Raw genomic sequence first — 24,272 nt, 5'->3', positions numbered from 1 at the left:
ATTAACAAGACAGTCAGTTGTGAAAAGCTTGAGGTAAGCTATTGATATACATTGACATCAGGGGCGGATCCTGGATTTCCTTTTTGGGGAGGTCAAGCAAGGTCGTATCCAAGATTTTGTTCAAGGGGTGATACCTCATAATACAAAACGAACACAATGATAATGGTAAGTACCGTATTAAAAATCTTGTATTTTTTAAGGGTCTGAGGGGGCACATGCCCCCCACCCCTCCCCGTTCCCTCTAGATCCGCCTATGATTGACATTAACATAGGCAGATTTAGCGGTGGGGGGGGCACATGCCCCTCCCATTAAAATCCCCCCCCAGTAGCTTAAAAAATGTACAAAATTTTTAATACTGTTATCATTACATTTGTTTTGTTTTGTGAAATAAGGAGCCTCAATCATTTAATTTCATATTAATTACTCTTATATTAAAATAAAAAGAATATTTTGTATAGTAATTATTGTATCTATTTTTTAATCTCTAGTATGAAACAATCGTTTGCCTATTAGACCCTTGCCCCCCCACCCAAAAAAAAATTCTGGATCCACCCTTGGATATTAATATGAATGATATTGATCTGAAATATGAAGGTTGATTTGGATAGGTGATAGTTAAGTTCACTCTGCAAGCATGCTTGTCATGAATTTGGGGTAGAGGGGCCAGTTCTTTTTCCTTGCTCACAAGGCACTGTAAGAATTTTGGTTTTGAATTATCCAAAGACTTCTCCTGGGACACATTATCTATATCCTTATTTCTATTTGCTTTTCCCAAGACTCGTCTTATAATCAGAGAATATTCTGAGCAACTGGCAGCATGTGTTGAAAGTAGATACATAACATGTTTTGGTGTGAAATGAATAACTCTAAAAGGGTAGAATAACATTCACCTGATGGAGCATTTAATTGTGTAACTCGTTGGAGCCAGTCACTTATGATGTCATAATGGCAGCATTGTATTTCAATCCATCCTTTATCCTTCTTTCAATTCATAACCTACATCATTGGTTAATCCTTAAAAGGCTGTGTCAGCTCTTGCTTGGCACCAAGAGTTTTATTGACACTCTACTATTAAAAATTATAACTTTTTCTGTCAATTAACTAATTTATTAAACTAAATACCAAGTGAAGTGAGATAAAAATTCATTAAATAAATAGAAAAAAAAGTAAAAACTTCTTCGGCAACTAATCTTTTCTTCCACAGTCTTATACCAACTCTGAGCTACTACAACCACTGAAAATAGAGGAATATCTTTGGCTTCTGTATGTGAAGTCATTAGAGACAAAGCGATATGCAAGTATATGGTGACCTGATGTTCAGATTTTTCTGGACATGTCCTCTTTACAACTTATCCTGTAGCACTGTAGTGTGTGGAATAAATAATTTCTTTAGCTCTTGCTGGTGGATTGCGTGGAATATTCCTCTGCCATTGCTGGTTTCAGTGATCGTGTCGATGAAAAAATTAGTGAGTGTGTATTGATTTTGGCCATTTTCTTGTATAATCGCTATCATTGAACTATTTTTGTCACCCACCATCACTGCATTATCTCTTTTGCCAAAGAAGACTGTCTGTCCCCACTTGAAAATTTCAAGAAGGATGACCCTGAATTTCATTTTTATCCCGATCTGTGTGTAGTTTCTTCCATGCAGGGCATTAGAATTACTTTTTACTTAAAAATTAGCTCACCAAAGGTTATAACACATATATTGTAGGCTTTCCCGTGAACTAGTTCGAGGAATTCTTCTTGGGTCCTCCACTGTGTCAAATTATCCATGTGCAACATGTTTTGATGCTTGATATTGGGCATCCTTTTGCCATCTTCTTGGAAACATAGCAAGGAGGGAAGCTTTAGAGCTTCAGCCCCTGGCCCTCTTGAAATTTTTTCCCTTATGGTGACTACCCGCAATACATACCCACAATAGGTAGGCAACCCGAATATCGAAAGCAATGTTCTAGCAACGTGTCTACGTCCTTTCCCCTTCCTTTCATAAAATGATATAATACTGCGATGCATTTAACTTATCTGAGTTCATACTTGTGTGTGACCTAATGTTAGAGATGCATAGATGGCAACCAAGGAGAAGTTTTAAGTTTGTTATGAATAGCAAGTGGTAACATATGCCTGTGGCACATGCCTGTGTAAATCGCCCATGTTTGTTTTAAGATCATCATCATCACTGGTCAACAATCCTAAGATTGGTTGGAAGCAGTTCTCCACTCGATTCTCCTATCAGCTAATCTTTTCACGCCTACGTATTTCTTATCTTCCATATCATTCTTTACCTGTTCTGTATATTTCATTTGAGGTCCTCCTTTTGTATTCTTGCCATCAACTTGTCCCTCACCGGTTGTATTCATCAGGCCATCAAGTCTCAAGAGAGTGGCATAACTAGGAAAATGCCGTGGGGGGGGATGAGATGGCTTGGGGTGGCGACCCCTACCCCCCAGGCAAAATCTGGTAAATATTTTGAAAAATGACATGCCTGGAAATACATTTTACATTATTTTGGCACTAAAAATTTAACTTTAAGCAGATGCCGTTATTATACATCAAAAGTAGACCATAGTTTTAAATATGCATTTGTTTTATTTCTCTGAGGCTTTGGGAGTGGGGTCTATCCTCGTATACTCCCCACCACTGATTCATTATTCAAGATATGGCCTATAAGGTTGTTCTGTATTCTTTTCAATGTTTTTATGAGGCTTCTTTTCTATCCAAGTCTTTTGCGGATTTCCTCATTACTTAATCATTCCATCCATTTGATCATTATCATTCTTTTGTAGCACCACATTTCATAGGCCCCTACCCTTGATTTCTCCGCAGCTGTCATTGTCCATGCCTCACTTCTGTAGAGAAGCGTTCTCCAACTGTAAGTTCTTATTAACTATTTCTTTACTTCTATGTTTTAATTTCCCGCTGTAAGTACCAAGATCCTTCTTTTGGTGAAATGCTCAACTCATTTTGGCTATTCTGCCAATAATTTCTTTCTTGCTTCTCTCATTACTAATTATCCTGCTTCCCAAATAACAGAATTCATCATTCAGAACACATGTTTTAAGATAGTACTTTCAAAATGTGGCTGGAAATAATCTCTGCACAGGATTGGTTCGGTGTGGTGGCCAGAGTGTTGGTTTCACACCCCATGGGCACAGGTTCAAATCCCGATGGTGGTCGAGAATTTTTAGGGACTGCCCAATCCATGCTTGGTGTTGTCCGTCGGATGGGTCGCCTTTCGCTGCGAGCACGCTAATGTCGATGCAGGGTTTCTCTCCACCCTTCCTTCCCAACTCTTCCCTCGTGGCGCACATGACCTTAACGCGGTCGCCTCCTCATAACACCTTACCAATAACCTCAGCAATAACATTTTATGATCGACTTTTATTTTTATTCGGCGTTTTTTCACGATTGCATTACATTATATAACAAAGAAACCAGGTAAGAAATTTTACAGTTCTGGTTATGGTGGATTTTTACAAAGGATGGTACCTAACCTCACATTACCTATTATCTTTTGCGACGATGCACATTTCTCACTAATTAAGCGTTCAATAAACTTGCACATCGAAAAAGAAGGAACTTTCACATCAAAGAAGTACACACGTAGCCTTCTGGGTGAACATATTTCCTAAAAATGGTCATCAGCACTATTCCGCATACTTCGCCGAGTAAAATAGCGCCCGAAATAGCACAGGCCAAGTTGAAATCAAGGCGTTGGTGGAGGACAAAAGGCAGGGTCAATGCTAACACGGCAGTTTCGAGGTAAAACAGAAAGTGATCGACGCTGTCCATCCTCCACAAACCTATCCTGTATGGAATGGTGAACATCCTGTGCAATGGCCAGAATACCGTGGCTTTGTATCTATGCAGTCCTTTGTACATTATTTTCCTCTCGCTGATGAATGCCAGTGAGAGGTAAAGCAGCAGCAAATACACGGTAGCACCAGCGAAGAACCACACATGGTGAACTGCCGTGAAGGAGCATATTGACAGCACTCGGGAACCTGGGAAAGAAAAATGGAAGACTGAATTTCATGGTGAAACATAATTTTTGGTACAACCGGCCCTCGCTTTGAGATATTATCACGTTCTGGAGAACCGATCTTAAAGCGAATTCGAATCGAATGTTGCGCAATAGCTGGTAATGGCCAAGGATCGAAGGAAAAAAAGTACGAGAAGTTTAAAACTTAAGAGGCCTGAGGTATTTCCATGTGCGGGTTGCGCGAAACCCAGGGCTTTTGCTGTTTTTTATGAAATCATTTCCTAATCTGAAAAAGTAAATTTAGGAGCCGCTAAATTACAGCATCTACCATACAAGAAGACCACATAGCTAAATAAAGGGGCTAAATAGCTCGGACCCGAGAAAAATGAAAGGAATACTTTTCCATGGAATCGAATACTATAGTCCGTGCCCTACTCGGGTTTCTGGCAGAAAATGTACATCCCGAGTTATACTCGGGGTCAGGTTTCAAAGTGTTTAGCTGTTTCTGTATAATTTACTTACGTAATTTATCCCTCAACGATATTTTACTTCAAGATATGTATTTCTCTATTTCTGCTCAAATATTTACATAAGCAGTGGCATAACTAGGAATATGTTTTAGCGAGGATGGGATGGCCTGAGAGGGCGACCTTCCCCCCCCCAGGTAACGGGAGTTCCGGGAAAAATTTTGAAAAATGACATGCCTGGAAATACATTTCGCGTCATTTTGGCTCTAAAAATTATATTAAAACAGTTATAATAAGTCAAAACTAGACAATAGTTTAAAATATTTTTTATATTTCTCTGTGGCTTTGGGGGGATCTATCCCCTCATCCCCCCTATAGTTACGCAACTGTATTTAAGAGGATGTGATTGTGCTTGCGCCTAGCCTCTCCACGAGACCACCAACTGGGACGCTGCTGATTCAGGCACTATGATTCATTTGGGGCCATAATATTTTGATTCTCAAAAATACTTCGCAATCGATCTATTGTCGGTAAAATTTAATAATTGACTTCATTAACACCTAGGTTTTGTTTCGAACAATTTATTAATGACTAAAAGTAAAGGATCCACAAGTAAGAAAGAGGGAACATCCTGCTGTTATAACGTAAAGCTTTTATCTTAAAGGGAACAGTGGCGCAGCGAGGGGGGGGATTTTGGGGGATAAACCCCCCCTCCCAGAGCTCAGAGAAATTTTTTAGTTTAATCCATTTTACTTAATTGGATCAGTATTACTTGTAGAATAGTGTTAGGATTTATCAAATATCCCTCAGGAAGCCGTAAAACTCGCCATTTTGAACCATTATTCTTAATTTTTTTCTGGAGGAGGGCCCCTGCAACTCGTGCTTACCCTGGTTGTTATGCAATACCCCAACACCCGTAAGTATTAGTTGCGCCTAAAACCCCCCCCTAGGCTTAATTCCAGGCTGCGCCACTGAAATGGAATGATAAGGTTTTTCATCTTTTGACGCCCGAATACTTACTGTAGACTAAGCTGTTTCCGAAGAACTCAACCACCCTCGCTTTCATGCCGTAGGCGTTGTCAAGAACTCTTCCTCCAGTGTTGTAGTGTCGATTGTAATGTGCCTGGTGCATTGTCCATGAGAGACTGACGATCGAGAAAAATATGCTGGCCCAGCTTTGCAAACCTATTGAAAATCGTAAAAAAACAGTTATTCAAATCAGATAGCTTCAAAATCTCTCATCTCAAGCTGCACGTCTCAGGAATGACATGTACTAAACACAAGTTACTCCACGAAAATTCTCCTTGTATGGCTCTCTCTTCCTAGGGTTACCAGATGCTTTATGGGAAATATGCGGTATACAGGGGCGGATCCAGGATTTTTTTCTGGGAGGGGCACAAGCAAGGCCGTATCCAGGATTTTGTTCTGGGTGGGGCACAAGGATACCTCGTAATACAAAACGAACGCAATGATAATGGGACCGTATTAAAAATCATGCATATTTTTGAGGGTCTGGGGGGGTCACGTGCCCCCCACCCCCCCCTGGATCCGCCTATGGCGGTATACATTTATAAAATATTGATATTTTGATAAAATTTTGCACAAGGAGAAATAAAAGCATGAAAGTCAAAATGTACAAAACTTTGTTTGTGCATGAATTTTTCACTGTCTCACAATTGAGAAAATATTGATTTGGTGTGTTACGATAACAATCATTTTGATGTGTAAGTGATTTATATAAAATATCAACCCATTCCATGCTTAGAAATAGAACTCGAGGAAGTACGTATTAAGTTTCAAAATTTATGTTAGGGTAAATAGCGCAAGTTTTTCGATTTCATGAAAAAAGAAGGCCTCAAGAATACCTCTCGAGATCCAGATTAATGTTGAAATTTGAGGGTACACCCGGGATTTTTCTAACGTCTGATTATCCTGTCTTTATAGCGTCTCACAATCAGTTATACCGATTCCATCTGCATCAATATTTGAAAATCGGTATTTGTGCTGGAGGCGTCAGCCGTGTGATAGAAGGTCAACAGACAATAGGGTGGTTTCCATTTATTTTTTTATTGCCTAAATAGAAAGATTATTACTCCTGGAGTGCGCGTTTCACGCTCTTAGATTTTCGAATGATGATATCTATTTTTCGCGATTAAACGAAAAGTGAAAATTTTCAAGCGCGCGAAAACACGACGGCTGAGTAGGAATGATGGGAAAAGCCCGTGTGACGCATTTCTGGTTCCAGCTGTCGGCGTGTGAGGTGACCTTAGGTCGAGGCTTGAGCGCTGATACGACGCAGGCTGCTAGCAGTTAGCTGAGTACCCTGCTAGCAGGTAGCGCTTGGCTTAAATAAGGATAATATTCCCCTATCAAACGAAGGAAACTTTCCGAATTTAGGTATTTTTAATGTGTGATTATTAAGAGATGCTTCCCTGAGCTCTGTGACTCATGCATGCATTAGTAATCTCAGACAATGTAAAACTCCTATCTACTCGTATGGAAACTAGGTCCCTGTGACGTCACGTGGAGTGGAATCGCATGGGCGCCAATCTCGCCTTTTACAAATGAGGTTAATATTGACCATTGCCATTCGTCTAAACTGGGATTTCTAAAACGAAATAATTTGTCTATTATGAATACACTAATGGTGGGTAAGGTATCGCAATCAATGCCTTTCGTTTTCTTTGATGAAGGAAACTACCCTATGGTGGGGGCCTTAGATCTTTCAAATAAGTTATGCATGGGTTTTTTATTCACCTCAAACTAAGCGTCACAAATAAAAAAAAGGAGTATAAGTCTTTCTCTAAATACCTTACGTCAGGGCGCCAGCAGGATTGTTGGGGATGCTGTCGTGGACTAACGCGGTCGCTATCTACAGGAAGCCTGTCTCATTGTCTCAGCGCTCCCGAATCGTTCAAGGGAAGGAAATTCTAATTTTATGCGAACTTTTAATTTTACACAATTATGAGAAATTGCTGCGCTTAGATATATGGTTTCAATGAAAACTAATATTTACTAAAATAGTGGCACTAATTTAGACCCTAGTGGCCTAGATAACTATTTATCTCATGATTCATTGATTTTCATATATAAAATTTATTTCAGTTATTATTGATTTGTAGAAAAATCTTATGTATTCAAAACGCTGATAACCTTTCAGGGAAAAAATAATTCACCATTCACAAAAAATACTTTTATTTAGTTAAATATTTTCATTTTTCTTCCACGAGGTGTGTCGGCTCCCATATCTATTCATGCTTTAGCGGAAAAATAAGTCGAGAAGGAAAATGGAATCCCACCAGATATCACGGTTTCCATCCATAATCAAGAAATTTTTAACGGTAGACTTAAATTACAGCAGAAATTTCTTCTTTAAAAAACCTAAATTAAATTATGCACCTATTATAATTTATAATTTGATTAGTACTCACTTATGTCGTTGTGCTCCAGACATTCCCTCGTCGCGATTGATAACTGAAGCAAAAGCTGCGGTGCAGATTCGTTGAGCACTTCGGTAATTTTCGTTTGCAGTATGAACCTCTCGTTCCATGTCTGCATGGCGAGGAATACAGCTTGTATGTGACTAGAATCCTCTTTGACTGGTTCCCTTTGATAGTGCTTTTTCCCCTTGTTACAGCGGTTACAGTTTAATTCGCTGTAAAATGTGGCCACACTCTTGTGACTCCTTATAGAGTTGATGGCAAACTGCGTGCTCCTCACCATTCTAAGAAAAGAATTCATCTCTATTAATGATTATATGGAATATATATTTAAGGGCAGTATAGCGTAATATCAGAATTTATCGTTATTGAAATAAGCAATCGACAACTGAGGTCATGCTAACTACCGATGGGATGGATGAATTATATCCGCCGCCAAGGGTGATAGAGTGTAATAGCTTTCTTTATCGATGAATATAGTGTCGTACTTGATATTTCCTTCACGTAGCACCGGAAAAAGGTTTCGGGTTTCTTCTTAAAATCATCGCTGTGTAGATACAAACTTATTAATCCAACTTGAACCCCAAGACTCTCGGGATGGAAATCCAGTATTCTAGCTACCACAATTAGTTCTCTTATGCACTTAATAGTTATTAATTTAAAATACATCTTAAGACACAAGTCTTACCTAAAGTCTTTCCTAATTAAGCTGAAGTTTTTGTAATATTCGGAGGAAAGAACAGGTACACTGTCGGGCTGGCATTTTCAGAGGCTGCGATGTCATAAAAACGGTAACCAAAGAGTGAATATGAGGTAAATATGGGTTATATAGAGAAAGAGTTGACGGTCTAGATCAGTAGAAGGTATGATGAGGTATTTGGAGAAGGAGACCGACAGCTGAGGTCATTTGCGCCTGGAGATAAACCTGGCGACGGCTGTAGCATGCTGTTAACCCTTAGCTACACGCCCCCGCGAGGATAGCGCCAGTGCACGCTTGTGGCTTTTTTGCCGCACTTAAATATTTTTCGTTTTCCTAAATATAAATTAAACTTTTGGATAACTTCTAAGAATTCTAAGCACTAATTATTTTTCTCTTTCATTTATAAACAAAAATAAAGCATATTAGTATGCAAATTTTGTAATAAATACTTTGAATCATTTTTCTTAAGGTATTGCTGACGACAATGTTCTTGGTCGAGGAAAAATTACAGAAATAGAATACCAAAGTGTGCCACCAGTGATCTATACGCAGTAAACGCGCTGTTTCGAATGTTCGAAAAATGCGGCAAAATCCCCGCTTAGCGTGTAACTAAGGGTTAACGAAAAACGCCTAAGAGACCACGGCTTAACGACCATGTAGTGCTGTACAATGAGTGGTCTCCACAAATTTCTCTGGCAGGGACCGGATATTATCTGAAAATCTCCGCCACCGCCAGGATTTGAACCCAGACCCGCAAGATCATAAGTCAGAAGTCCTGCCTCTACATCAACTCGATCCTCCGATCAGTAGCACTTACTAAGATGAAATCAGTTGTTCACAAAGTTGGCGCTACTGCCCCCCTGGAGGCGTGCTGTAATGGTGAGTGGGGGGAGCGACAATAAGCCAACAAATGGGGTAACAGGGGCTGGATCTTTACTTGGGATTAATTGGTGGAAAGGAGTTTGGTTTTTTACCATTGGAACTTAAATTTGGAAACTTTTCCCTGATAGAGGGCTTAAGGACATGTTGTAGCTTTTACCCTTATGTGTCATTGAGAATGCCTTTACATACATTTTGTGTGTTAATTACGACCTTTGATTGAATAGGTCTTTTAGCGTGACAAAAAGGAAAAATTGTATTACTCACTTCTGCATTTGATTGGACATTTACAAACCTTTTGAAAATTTTCAAGTCGTTGAGGGTGAATATGTCTTTCCACCTCAATGCCACGTATTCTTTGTCCTTTCCCAGTACCTTCCTGGATGAATAAAAGCAAAACATTATTTTAAAACCAGGAATTGTCGTCATAATATTCAACATTAGAGAATTTGATTAGGTATTTACAGTATTAGCTTGCTTGCGGTTTCCGCGATTAATGGAAGAAAGACGAACAGCAGAGTCAGTGACCCGTAAGTGTAATGGTCGTTTGTATAATGTTCCCTTGCGACCATGAGATCTGAAACAAAATCTCCCGTGTACAAAAATATCATCATAAGCAGCAATACTGCCTTTCCAGCCTTCCTTTTTGTGCTCTTGAACGGATTCTCCGTGAACTCCACCGTTTGGAGCGATATGCCGAGCAGGTTTTTCTTCTTTATCCCGTAGAACGTTGAGCAAGTATCGTTTTTGAACGAATCGTAAGGGATAGGATAGGCTATGCCGCTGATATGATCCAGTGGGTCCTCCTGTCTGCTCTCCAGGACCTCAATTCGCCACCTTTCCTTGCGGAATAGAAGAAACGGCATGCAAGGCATAGAATTCGTCGAGGTTGTTTGCCGCATCTTGGCCTTGATTTGGTTTGTGTGGTGCCTTATGGATTCAAGTTCTCTTTCCATTTCCTTGCCGGCAGTAATGTTCTTGAACGTTAATCCTGAAAGTTCGTTAGTAAGGATCACCTTCCTATTGATGGATTTTACATTCTCGGATACTTCCTCGCTTATCCGCAGGTCAGTCAGAGGTGGAATTGTCAGGGGCGATTCACTTTCGTGTTCACGAGGGTCCACGTTGAACTCGTCTCCCATCTTTGGTATCAATGAGTCCAACAGTTGGGTGCAGCTATTGATCTCCTCGATGAAGTTTGTGTACCAGTCCACGTCCCTATCCAAGAATACTTTCCCTTCGCTCAAATTTGGTGTAAAAGGCTCAACTCCCGAATCGAGTAGCATCGAATTGATGGAGTTGACTTTGTTGTTGATGTTCCAGAAGAAGTCGTTCATAATGTTTTTATTGTTGAGGAATGTCTTTTTGGAATTTGTCTCGCCCGTATCCTTCACAATGGCGTTGACCTGGATAGCCTTCTCGTTATAACGGCGTATTATTTCCGAGAAGAGGTGAATTTTTCCGATATAAATGAGTGTTTTCAGCCTCGGATAATCGGGACTCTTCCCGTTTGTTTTTACATTGCAGTCCTTATTGCCTTTCCCCATTTTGGACACCATTATTTTGATTGACAAATTCAACAGATAGTCAACATATTTGAGTTCCTTCTGGATATCGTCTTCCGGATACGGATGCTTCCTGAGAAATAAAAATAAAATGATCTTGACAAGCTTTCTAAATCGGATTTTTTAAATGTTACAATTATTTATTTCTGGGGTAATTCTCATTAATAGTAGAGATGTTAGCTAATGTTATATACTTCAGTATATTTTGCGCGTTAGTGGTGGAAAAATAGTTAACTTCTCCTGCTAAATCCATTCCCTTTTTAAGATCTCTTGTCATGAATTATGGTTATTACGTCCATGCCCTTTGCTATTGATATGTACCTACTTCCATCGTTGACCGCAGCCTTTACATTGATGAGAATTCATAATTGGAAACTGAAGCATTTTACCGTTTGAAAAATTGGTTGCAGTGAATGAAATGAAATAAAATCGTTTGCTATCAAATACTTAAAAGTTGTAAAGCATTGAAGTGTCGATATACGCCAAAGCATCTTTCCGAATCGCGATAGATGCCGTAGTTGGTATCCAGTATTGCTCTATCCTTTTACATATGCGATGACAGGCGCAGAGTCCTATTTGACCAAGTTTCTGATATTAAATCCAAATAATTATTCCATGGTATTACAATAAGAGCAACCTTTTCCCGTAGTAGGGGAGGCAAATTGATGGTTATAAATGAAGTATTCTCGTCTTAGGTCATTATACATCAGTGCAAGTAAAAATAAAGTTGGTGGTTGGCTTCTATTGTTGAATTTTTTACTCGATTGCGTTTTTATTGGAACATTGTTATTCTAAACTTAAGCGAATGATATGCTAATGTATCGGAATAATTTTTCCTAGGACTATAAAGAGGAAACATTACCTTTATTTCTATTTACTAGTTAGATCGATACAAAGTCTTCGCACACAAAAAATAGGATATCTGCTTATCCTTGAAATGTATATTTTTTCCGAAATTAAGAACAGTACGCGGGAGTACTTGCCTAACTATGATGAGGCTTATCCCGTCAATATTCTAAAAGTCTAGGTAAAATTTGGTATGAAATATTCAGTATTATTCTATACCTATCAGTTTTTTCGGCTGATTTTGTGAACCCAATTATTCAACCCGTGGTTATTTTGATCCAAAGTGGGATGATCACGGAAGGGCTTTATGCGGTAATTCTTTCTGAAATTACGCCGCATTAGGTCATCCGATGTTGCCTGGAAACCTCTGCAGAAGAGGAAGTGCTTGGGGCTATCGTTCTTTTGCACGCAACAGCTCGGAGTGGGTGATAGTGTGACGAAAATAAGTGGTGGATTTTGCTGATATTTGAGCGCGCTAGTGCTTGTTTTTAAACCTGAAGCTAAAACATTCTACACGGCGTAGCCTCTTCATTCACCTACTCACAAATGGTGTGATTCCTTTAGAGAGCTTCATCGTTCCTAATTATGTGCGTAACTAAAGAGCAAGTAGGTGATGAAATTCTCTCACCATTCTGATTTCAGATTAAGGGTCGATTAATGAAAAGAATCAGTTTTGAATGGAAACTCATAATACGGTTCAGAATCCATAATTGGTTACTGTAACCACAATGGCTTGATAGCCAAGGTTGTAGACAGAAAAATTGTAATTTTAAATCCTCAGATGTTGTTGATGGAGATGATGTTGAAGATCTGTTGTAAAGCTTCTTGTCGCAAATGTGACGAAAACATTAACTTAAAATAAAATAGAAATTAGATGTGGAAAAATGGGTGAAGGTTATGCTCATTGGCAGTATACTCGATGAAAGATGAATAATGTGAGGAAAGGGTCATGAAGTGGAACAGACCACAAGAGGAAGCAATGGGGTAAAGACTTCAAATGGCTATTTAAATCTATCACGCAGCTCGTATCTGCAGTTGTGATTGTCTCTACGAACCTTACTCAATCGTTTGAAGGCACACATTTTATATTGCGCTCAGTCAGCCTAGCCAAAGCTTGGGGATATGAGTTGTCAAATCCATCAAATAAATTCTAAAAAAGATTGTTGGTATTCTCACCCAAGGTTCTGGTTGACGTGAAATGATTTACAGTATTTTTAATTATAGCGCGAAATGGCTCTAATGGGGGCGTCAGTTAACTACGTGAGGTGATTTTTGGCGATTTTTTAAACCCCACTCTTCCCCCTGGTGAGAATTTGTGAGATTTGGCTCAACCTCTTTCTCCCACCCTCTAATACCACGTGAGATTGTTCATAATGCGAATTTTCAGTGTAAATACGTAATCTATGATTTATGGCGTTGTGTTTATTAAAGAAACACAATTTTTAATTGAAATTTAATAATTTGAAGCAATGTCACAATACAATGTTGCAAATGTGGACCCACCTTTTGGCTGGCCGGTAACTAAACAATTGAAGAGCTACTGCGCTATTTTGTGGCGTTCGCATAACCGCGATAAATATTATTTCGCAGAGTTTAGTCATATTTCAATAGAGAAACACGTTTGCTCAATTCAAACAAGTTTTTTCACAATTTTACTCTGTTTCTTGCAGAAAAAACACGTGATACTTGCCAGGACCCCACCTCTCCCTCAAGTGAGATTGGGTGAGAATCTGCTTGACCCCTCTCCTCCTAAACGCCTCACGTAATTAATGGATGTCCCCAATTGTCTCCTAGTATCTCGAAAGCGATAGTATGATTCATGGAATTTTGCTGCGTTTATAATCGTCCCCAAAGAAGAATGTGTTTTTAACTTTCTGCCTTGGTCGATGCTTTGCGAGTGCGGGAGTTTAGTAGTAATATTACAATATCTTTCTGTAGCTCAAATTTTCTTTCTGCAACGATGTTCCGCCGTCACTCGTTATTCTGTTTTGAGGTTGTGTCCAACAAATTCGGTGTCTTTTTCTGACGATTTTTCTTGGCCACTCCATTGATTAAAATAACTATCGTTTGTTTTTTAGTACATGTCATGTCTTGCACATCCATATGTGTAAGAAAATCAGCTGTCGAAGTAGAAGGAAAAAACTTGATTTTTCAGAAGTTTCTACCAGAATTACGTTAGAGTTTAATCAATATCGTTGATATTACCTATTGATAACTTCAAGCTCAGACTGGAAGACTGATTACTTATTTCGTTGACGGCCTGTATTGCTCAATCGACTACTGAGGTAATCAACTCTTGAAGTGGCCTTCATCATAGAAGAGAAATTAATAATTTTTTGTTGGTGGTATTCTAAGCTAGCTAAGCTATCAAGTATGATAATATTACTAATGGAAAGAGTCGATTAATATTCTATAATATTACTTGGTTCATTTTTTCCATTGCAATGGATGCATCAGCATTAGGTACTTACTTTTTCTTGGCCAGCTTAAAGCTGCAGGAAGTTGGTGTTGATTCAGCATCCTCGAAATTTTGACGTTCTTGCATGAAGATATTCATGCACCAGATGCAGTCTTTCAGAGTATGAAGTATATGAGTGAGGTTACCAATGTCAATCCTGCAACAAGTGATTTATAATTTGTCAGACTCGTCATTAAACGATTTTTCCTTGAGTGAAATATTTAGTATAGAATCATAGTGAAAATATTCACTTTCATAATTTCCGTCTGAGGGCAGAGATGGAAAATGGGACTTTCTAGTCCCAATATCTTCCAATAAAGACGAATTATTATTATTATATTCGTTCGCTATTTGTTGATTAGATTGAAAAAGTGCACCTCATTACAGAAATAATTGAGGCTTTTTGAGGAAATTAGAACCTATTAGCAATCCATATTTTGCGCAGCAAAAATAGGTGGGCTATTTTGCCCGCAATATTAAGTGTAAACATCGATAATCCATCAAATTTTGAAATGCGTCATCCAAAAAAATTATAAAACTTTACGGCGTACGAACAACATAAGCTTGTGTGGGGACCTTCTTGCAGCATTCTCTTGTATATTAATCCTGAGCATCCTAATGCAAAGGTGTCGAAGCCAGATCTTTGTGACACATGTTGACATAAAAAAAATATGATGAAAATTTGTAGCAAATATTTTTACTGTATCCATAGTTAAAAAAACATCAAAAATAAGTAGTACTAACATCAGTAAAAAGATAGGCATCCATTATAAATAGTAGCCTATTAATAATGAAATAATACTAATGCATAAGTACGCTTAAAGAAAGAAGACTTGTGAACGATTGCAGGATTATTTTTCCCTCTCCAATATCAAACGTTAACTATCTCAGGTGCTTCTGAATACAGCTGTTAGCCTTCTTTGACTATTAAACCCGATTGTTTATATTTAAAATTTCGCTGGGGGAGCAGGGTGGCCCTGAAATTTGGGTGAAAACTCTGGTGGTGGGAGATTTGTGCACTTATTGTCTTACAGGGATTGCTATTATGCTTTGGTCTGGATCGACAGCTGCAATACTATTCTCATCTCCTTCGCGGTTGATGGGTAATCTTACCGATCGCTGCTACTTCCAGCGTCGCTCTCGGCTCCAGGAAACGTTTCTTTATGTTGTTTGTCTGGGCATTTTAAGAGGCAATCACCGCTCCAGTCTTCGGTTTCCTTTAACTCGAGGTCTTCGATCAATTCCCCTTGGCACTCATTCCTGGCGCCCTCCTTGCTCTTGAAGATTCTGCCGGATTCGACATCCGTAAATCGCTCATTTTCCATAGCCTGCTGGAATTTAGGGTATTATTATTATTAACGAAGTATTCTACCGTTTAAAGTATGTTTACGTGAAACATTTTGTGAATCGCCCCGATCCTTCCTACCCCTAAAATGAACTTCCACACAATTGCATCGAATTCGGTAAGTGAGAAATTAATTAAAAAATATAACCTAAAATTCACCGATCATGCACTATTGTGCGAGCTATTGATTGAGCTATCATTATCTATGTACTGGCTATGCACTATTGTATGCTATTTGGAAGAGGATTAAGACATTTGCCCCAAAGGAAAGGGTAGGGGACGAAGGGTGGAGAGAATTCGTCGGTATTAGCCTGCTCGCTGCGAAAGGCGCCAATGGGACCACGACCCAACATTCCATACGAAGAGCACTGCGCTTGATGTGTCATCCCCACAAATCCAAACAGTGATCAGGCAACCTCTGAAAAATCTCCACCGGGATTCAAACTCGGACCCACGGGATGTGAAGCTTAAGTATGAAGCCATTGCCACCGAACCGACCCGATCTCGACCATTAATTACTATCAAGGTATTAAATTTACCTATATTATTGACAACTGGTTAATTGGCTGTTAAACTATCCAAACAGGTGAAAATGCGTCTACCTTTTCAGCGCGGATGGAAGATCTATCTGCCGTAAGATAACAATGAGATCATTGCGTGCATCCATAGCTTTTTAATCCCCGAGGGCTCTTACTTATACTCTATACGACGAGGAAGTGAACGAATTAGATGGAGGTCAATGGAGCTCGTTAGTTTTCCGTCAAGTCCAGGCGGGCTGTAGATTTAAGCCGATCAGCCAAGGCAAGGACTGATACTGAAGGTTAATTTGAATTCAATTCAGGTATAACTGAGACCGAAAAGGTGTAACAGAGAGTGATATATTTTTGACTGACGTAGGAATATATTTACCACTAGAGGATACCGCTAGAGGGTATTGAAACTTTACTTGGGCTTGATAAAACTAAATAATTCAAGTACAATTATAGTGAAGAACTAACTTCTATCATTTAATGATTCAATGTGAAGACTGGTTTGATTTTTTGAGAATTGAGCTCTCCTTTAATGAAGCCACAGGTTCAGACATTCGTTGTTAAGGGGGCACCTCGCACCTAGAGGATTTTAGTTTGACTAGTCCTAAGGCTTCACCCGGAATTTGAAACCTAGGCCCTTCGATATGTAGTCCAACGTACTACCCACTGGGCCACCACGCCCTATGATAACTACCTTAGTGACTCGGGAAAAATAATTACAGTGTTGCATTATAAGTCCTCCAGAAGTAGGAAATAGAAGTATTGCCGAAGGTTGACGCTGGGAATATTTTTTCCTGTTACAATGATTGAACATGTTCAAAATTGAGCTGCAGAGTATTTTCCAGTTTTCACCACCCATTAAATGCCTATTTAGGATGTGAAGATACCACACTTACTCTTTACCAAACCCCATTGAGTTTTTTCGCGCCGTAGAATGTAAAAAAAACACGGCTCTGGTTGATGGGAAAGAAACCATGGCGAGAGAAAGGTGGGTGGTTTTTGAAGACTAATCCAACTATTTAGTTCATATAAATTTGATAATTAAGGACGTGAGTCTTCTTTGGGTTGAAAATTACCCTTCACCATCGCAAGTTGCTGCCAGGAGACTCTTGAAAAAATATTTATATAAATTAATAAAATTTCATGTTACTTTTACTCACAGCGTCCATTGCTCATGACGGTCAGCCTTTCAATCAATTTTCTCAGTATAATTTGCAGAAGTCAAGCTCTGCTTTTCATATTGATAGATTAACTTATTTTGTATAAATTTGACACTCCTTATGCCCTGTGTAACATCATTGGCCTCCATTTCGCATTGGTTAGTTTTCTCAGATAGCATGTTTTTTTTCATAAAAATTAGCTAACCAACAGATTTTCAAATACAAAATTTCAGGGAATTTTAGAGTTTTCTTTTCCGGAATAATTGGTTTGGGCTCACTTCATTGCAACTTACTACGGTTGAAAACTTATCGTTGCTCTACGTAACTAAAAATATCTGCGATGAATTTTATGTGGTAAATTTGAATTTTGCCGTATTCCTTTCTTTTAATGTTGCACCAACTGATTTAATGTTTTTTTTATTTTGTACCTCGGAGGTGAAGGACCTCCTGGAAGGAAGGAGAAGCGTGATTCTTTATCATGGAAGATAAAACTTCTGAGTAAAACAGAATGAGACTGAGAGTCCCTCCCCGTAGCCAAAATAAATTTCCCACAGTAAATGGATCTTCCGATGGTGTTCAAGGAAAAAAACAGAGATAATCCCATGGCCGTGACTGTTCATTTCTTAACAAATAGTATCGACGAAATACTAGAAAGTTAGGTAACAAGTTATCAGCATCTTTATATCACAATGTTATTGGTATGGTAACCTAACCGTCAAGTAATTACTGGTTAAATTTTTATAAAAGGTTAAAACTGCTCTCCTGAAAATTAGGAAAATGGACATAGTGTCCTTTACCTCCCAGGTACAGAATTATATGCATAATAAAAAGCTGTTAACATTTTCTTAATTACCTCGTCAGATATCTCCTAATGACGCAATTCTGATTAAATGCAGAGAATCCTAGCATTGTTCTGGTTTTCTCATTAAAGCATGTGAATTTCCGCATTTGGCATACGGTTCACAATATTTTAGGCTAAACTCATGTATAATATTATATGAGTGCGGATATTATTCGGTGGGAAAATTCTGTTCATAAAAGCGATACTATTCGCTAAGTAATGAGCCATGGGATTATTCGAGTTTTTTTTCCTTTAACATCATCGGAAGATCCATTTACTGCAGGCAATTTATTGTGGCTATGGGGAGGGACTCTCAGTCCTATTCTGTTTTACTCAGAAGTTTTATCTTCCATGATAAAGGATCACGATGATCCCCCACTCCAGTTCCCCTTAATGATATTTGCTCTACCGGCCGCAGAGTCACCTTTCTACACATTTCTCTATGCTGAAGTGGGGTTGCGTTGCTATCAGTGGCAATCTCTATTGAACGTCAAAATTATCTCATAAGGCTCGATATTACCCTTCTCTAAATTTCATTAGAGCGAGCTAATGCTCAGAGGAACTTTTCTTCGAATCTATTGTTTGAGATAATATTATGTTTCATTAGCTCATTCACCTTCGTAGGCATCTCTAAGGAATATCGTTGACCAATAGTTATTTTGTCAATGCAATGCAACCGATTACGTACTCTTTACCTAATCGATTAAATCGTAAACAAGCTATATTTTTATGGACGATGTGGTATATTTTCCAGCTCTTTCTGTCATTGTGACATTTTTGTTCAAAATTATGTTGAAATGCATAGTACATCTTGGCTGAGCAGTGCATGCCTTGCTTGCATTAATATGCTTGAATGTTATTCCATAATACGACGTTTATGCCTACTGACAGAATGATCAGGATTTTTTTAATAGAAGCTTAAAGTTTATGGCTTAATTGTGCAATTTTTAGGACTTAACCGCATTTAAAAAGAGTGAGAAACCACAGTTAATCGAGTGTTAGGAATGCCAACATTTAATGAGTATTAGCATACTTTTCATACTTCCTCTACCTTTTTTCATACTTCCTTTCGTTGGATAGTTATTTTATTTTTGAATGTAATTTCTCAATCCTCTCATACGTTATGCAACTTCTTTTGTCACTAGAATATCAATTCACTCGACCCTTAAGTTTTTGAAATGCCAATTCGCGAGGATGGAGAGCTTACTAATAGCGTTTCATGTTCTACAAAGTTTCGTCGTAGATACAGTATAAACGGACGACTATAGATTACCCTATGTGAAGCTATGCAAATTCTACGCCAATTAAAGTGCCTTAACGATACTTATTCTCAACGATTTTGGTGTGTCCACCTTCTATCCCTCCACTTGCATCCAAATTCGCTGTATCAACAGTATACAAACACCCTATCTTGGCGATAGGAGTTATTTTGGATACCGTTAATTTGGTAAGCTTTAGAATCAAACAGTTCATTTCTTACTCCTTGGACGTGAATTTAAATGGGTTTACCCCACTGCTATGCATAAAAAGTTCATGGTAAGCATTATCATGTGCCTCATTAACCACAAAAAATACAAAGACATTGGATGACGCATGGCATTTCCTGTTCGCTCATCCGCAAAATCATTTCATGGGATGTGCGCGGGATATTCTGTTTTTTTTAAATTGTATTTTGGCGCCAAAATGTTAGAGTATCAAGCTTATTTACACAAACGTCATATAATTAACCGAGAAGATTTTCTCAAAACCTTGGAACCACCAGATCCTCCGCTGAAAGAGTTTTTTGTCACCTCTCTGCTGCGGCAGACTTTGTTTATAGCCGCTGCATGACAGTTTGTGATTGACACGTTGAAGAGTTGGGTTGAGAGGCCTGATTCGGTGAGTAATCAAGCTCTCGCCCACAGAGTTACAATTTAGGATCAAGTTTCGATATGTGGTTAACGAAGGCGTATGTGAATACGTTAGCTGCCGTAGAACAAATTCCAATTCCTTCCGCAAATGCTGTAAGTATTTAATTTAACTGAAAAAGATGCCCTAGCTACGTTCACTAAATACGTGTTCATGTGTTGTAACATTGAGTTTTGGCCAATAGTTTTAAATAGCGAAGTGTTCTATTGCATTTGTGCAGACATGATGCACGAGCTGAAATTAGAGGCGGGTCTGAGAAGGGTGGGGTAGTAGTGGGGCTGTAATAAGCCCTACAATCCAGTGGATAAGCTAGAATAAATAGAATGACTACTACATCTACATAATACCCCACAATCCTCCTTTAAGGCGTGTGGCATGGGGTGTTAGGACACTAACCGTTTGCACATAATAGGATATGCGAAATTACGATTAGCATTTATTAAAGTCCTTCATGGATCGGGGGAAAAACAAATTCCCATGTCTATCCGTTCGGCTAAATATTTCGATTTATTTATCGCTTTTGTCGGACTTGGAAATGTAATGAGGATCTAATATTATGTTCTCTGTGTCGCTCTTAAATATATCTATTCTCAATTGTTCAAGCAATCTAAGCCTAGCGCGCAGCCTCCGAGTCTCCAGCGCCTCCCAGCCTAATTCGCTTAACATCTGGGTAACGCTGTCTGTACGTCCGATGCAGTTTTTGACGAACCGCGCAACCTTACTTTGTATTTTATTCAGTTCACGGATTAAGTCTTTCTGCACCGGATCCCATGTGATATCGCTGCATATTCAAGGTGCGGTCGGACGAGTGCGAAATAGCACCTTTCTTTTACTTTCTCATCCGAAAATCTTGGACGCTTGACGAATCCTAATTTCTTCAGGGCTATGCCGCAAATATTCCTTGCATGTGTTCCCCGCGAGAGGCTCGAGGATATCGTAACTCCTAGGTACGTCAATTCGTCTGTTGCCTTTATTTTAATACCACCCACAGCATATACATGGCTATAGTTGGACAAACTCTGCAAAAAATGTACCGCCATGTATTTGCTCGGATTAAGTTCGAGTTCCCACTCTTGGCTCACCGATGAACGTTGTTTAAATCCGATGCTAGAACTTCATAGTGAGTGTGATCACTAATTTCATGATAGATGACAGCGTCGTCAGCAAATAAACGTATTTTACTGCTAATTCGGGAGCAGAATGTGGAGGTTGAGGATTGAGGTGGAGTCTCCTTATCTTCGTAAGTATATGCGTACTTGGGGCTATTTCTTACTCCTCGATAGCCTCTCTTCGCTCATGGAATACTTCCGGAGTTTTTCACGAGAACTACTCCTCACTTCAGTAATAAGTAGCATGAGGATCATCTTTGAATCGGTTGACATGTGTGTAGGTGATTGAATTAAAATATATGTTTTCATATTTGACGTATCCTATCGTCGGAGTTTCTGAAGTTAGCTGCCTACGCCTACAAGTTGCTGGTAGTTAAATATGACTTTGAGGATGCAACGGTTGTTTAACCCTAATGTTCCATGAATTACTCACTCAGTTATCATCTGTGGGTGGAACTGAAATGCAATGATGGAGATCATTTCTTGTTAATTCATTCTCGCATGACTATCATTCTAACAGGTTGCTAGCGAGGTGGTTTCCCCTGAGATATCTTCCTTCCATTTCGATAATCACCAAAATTTTTCGACAATTCCCACCTGATTGGTTGTCGATAGGGGTTCAATCTGCGATTTGAAATCACCCTTTTTTATGTGTTCCCAGTGCTCTCTTCAGTAGCATCTACCTCAATCTCTATTGGATGCAACTTTATCGTAACTATAACACTTTCCCCATGTGCCTGAGCACTATCATTGACCAAAATATCATCTGAATAACAGCTATTGAAAGAATAGTAACAGAGCAAATTTTGTGAAAATTTTCAGTGGTGGAAATGATAAAATTTTGTAAAAGATTTATCGACGACACGAATTTCGACAAATTATGTCAACCTCAGGACCTCGATGATAAAAATTAACTATAGTCGAAACTCATCTGTAACGTAGATTTATACAGTGATGGATTGCGCCGCGAAACGGAGTAGGTTGAAATCGTTTGCCATGAAATTTCAAAATATACCCTTTTATTGTGCTCGTCCTTTTAAAGAAGTTTCCATCTTACGTTATTTATATTAAAAATTCTCTAAACAATCAAATACGTGTAGGAATTTTGTATCAGAGCAAATCTATGTCAATAAAAAATTAAAAATGCCGGAATGGAGTAGAAATTCCGTTTTGATAAAATTTTATAAAAGGTGCGGTTTTACATGACAATCATGGTAGAAATATAGCTTGGGCTCCTCATCATTCTTCTTACTAAACTGCCAGCATGATAATACTCTAATGTATGCTGTATTACGTTGGCTGAAGGGAATAACTCGGTGGCTACAGTCGACTGAAACTGATGGGAAAAAGCATTAATTGAAAAATACATTCGTTTACTTATTTGCGTATCAATGTATCCTAATGTTCTTTTTGTGATATGTAAGGAATTTACACCTTAAAGCACTGTTTTAGCAGATTTGATAGAACATGTGAATTGGAGCTCAACCCGGATTGAACCAGAGACGTGGGAACTAGTGTGAACTTCACTTCGGATGGGCGGGCGAGTTCCTTCCCTGTTCCTGCTCGCACAGCGGAAAGTTCTTATGGTGCGTCGTCCAATTTGAACCAGAGAACCTTCGTCAGTATGACCAATGGGCTATCCAGTAAGGCACTAAGCTTTCCCTTTAAATACAATCCTTACTTTAAACATAAGACTTGGATACGACATTATGAGACCGAAGTCCTTAGGATACCCTTAACCCTTTAAAACCCAGAATTGATTCTAGGAGAAATCAAATTTCAAGATTTTTCACTTTGAAAACTTGAAAATTTTACACTCAATGATAATTATCGTGGCAGCTAACTATTTCATCGTTAAAATTTACACTGCAATGTAAAGGGTAGTTTAGATAATTCCTGAATAGAGCTGAAAGTTTAAACATTTTTGATGTTGCTTAGAAGCAACAATGGGTTATAAAGGGTTAATACAGAGGGAGACGTTGGACGATAGTTAACAAGTTCTTCATTTCGTTGTCTCGGGAGTGTCGCCATGGAATTTAATTATTATTTTAAAACAGCAACCTACTGACGAGCCAGTAGCTCAGGAGTAATTATATTGTAAAAAATTATAACATTTCTATGTTCAAATTGCACAACATGCCATTTATATTGTAAAATTTACATGATTTTGTTATTTATTTAATGAATAACTACCTAGTGACTAGATTTCATAACTTATAATGCCTTTTTATAGGCTGCATGGGTAGGTATTAACATCGATGCATCATATATATATTGTATATATAATGTAAAATGGTTTTTGTACCAATAAAAAATTTCGATTATTATAAAAAAAAAATTTTTCCACATAGTTGTATTACCAAACGATCTATGTTTTCCCTGATGATGGCGATCCTTGTCGAAGCTTCTCTGATCTTTTTTTCATAAAGCTAAATGTAAAAACTAAGTCATTCTTACTATTTTCAAATTAACAAGTGTTGTTCTTATTCGACCAACACTCAATCCCAGATTCAAAAGAGTGTTGAAGAAAAAGAAAACATTTTGAATACAATAGGAACGGAAGGTTGAAAGAACCAAGTTATAAAAAAAAGTGGAATTGGAGTTGAGTTGCAACGTCCGTGACACCAGGGCATAGGACAAACTTCACTCACCCGAGATGCGAGTTTTCCTCGGCGTCCAGACAATCGCCTTGGGAGTCGAACTCTTTTTTTTCCACGCGCTCGGATCCTTAGATGAGATACGCACCGCGAATATGTGATATCAAAAAAGTTATGTCCACTGCCTGAGCGTCGGCTTGACTGGTCGTGTACAGGGGAAGTTCGCAGATAAGAACTAGACGGAAGGATGGATGTGGAGGGGTGTTGAAGAGGGGCAGGACCCGGGAAGTACTGTGGAGCTGATGCAGTAGGAGCCGGAAGGCGCTCAGACATTTTCCCTTCCGGGACTATCCTCGCAAGGTTGTAGGAAAATTCCGCAAAGCAAAGTCATTCGCCTCGAGTTGGGCTCTAACTATGATACCCTGAATCCGCGCTTATAAAACT

At 38.8% G+C, this 24,272-nt stretch overlaps 1 protein-coding gene across 1 annotated transcript; it reads right to left on the bottom strand.

Annotated features, from left to right (window-relative positions):
- Positions 1–3,412: 3,412 nt before the first annotated feature.
- LOC124156853 lies at positions 3,413–24,017 on the bottom strand. Its single transcript, XM_046531343.1, has 8 exons — positions 23,883–24,017; positions 15,452–15,666; positions 14,352–14,495; positions 9,935–11,107; positions 9,765–9,848; positions 7,882–8,174; positions 5,471–5,635; positions 3,413–4,005 (listed from the first exon to the last, which is right to left on the bottom strand). Exons 2-8 carry the CDS (start codon positions 15,661–15,663, stop codon positions 3,584–3,586), a joined length of 2,493 nt encoding a protein of 830 aa, XP_046387299.1. The 5' UTR covers positions 15,664–15,666; positions 23,883–24,017; the 3' UTR covers positions 3,413–3,583.
- Positions 24,018–24,272: the final 255 nt, after the last annotated feature.

The sequence above is a fragment of the Ischnura elegans genome, chromosome 4 (genome assembly GCF_921293095.1).
Source record: "Ischnura elegans chromosome 4, ioIscEleg1.1, whole genome shotgun sequence".
Lineage (NCBI taxonomy): Eukaryota > Metazoa > Arthropoda > Insecta > Odonata > Coenagrionidae > Ischnura > Ischnura elegans.
This window is presented reverse-complemented; position numbering and strand designations above follow the sequence as displayed.

What these genes read in the sequence shown, in the direction of transcription:
- LOC124156853 (XM_046531343.1), bottom strand. Translation starts at nt 15,663, where the DNA reads ATGGAAAATGAGCGATTTACGGATGTCGAATCCGGCAGAATCTTCAAG. An exon ending in GCTGGAAGTAGCAGCGATCG is followed by an intron (nt 14,496 to 15,451) that starts GTAAGATTACCC and finishes CACTTGTTGCAG; the next exon opens with GATTGACATTGGTAACCTCA. An exon ending in GACTTGAAAATTTTCAAAAG is followed by an intron (nt 8,175 to 9,764) that starts GTTTGTAAATGT and finishes TTCTTTTCTTAG; the next exon opens with AATGGTGAGGAGCACGCAGT.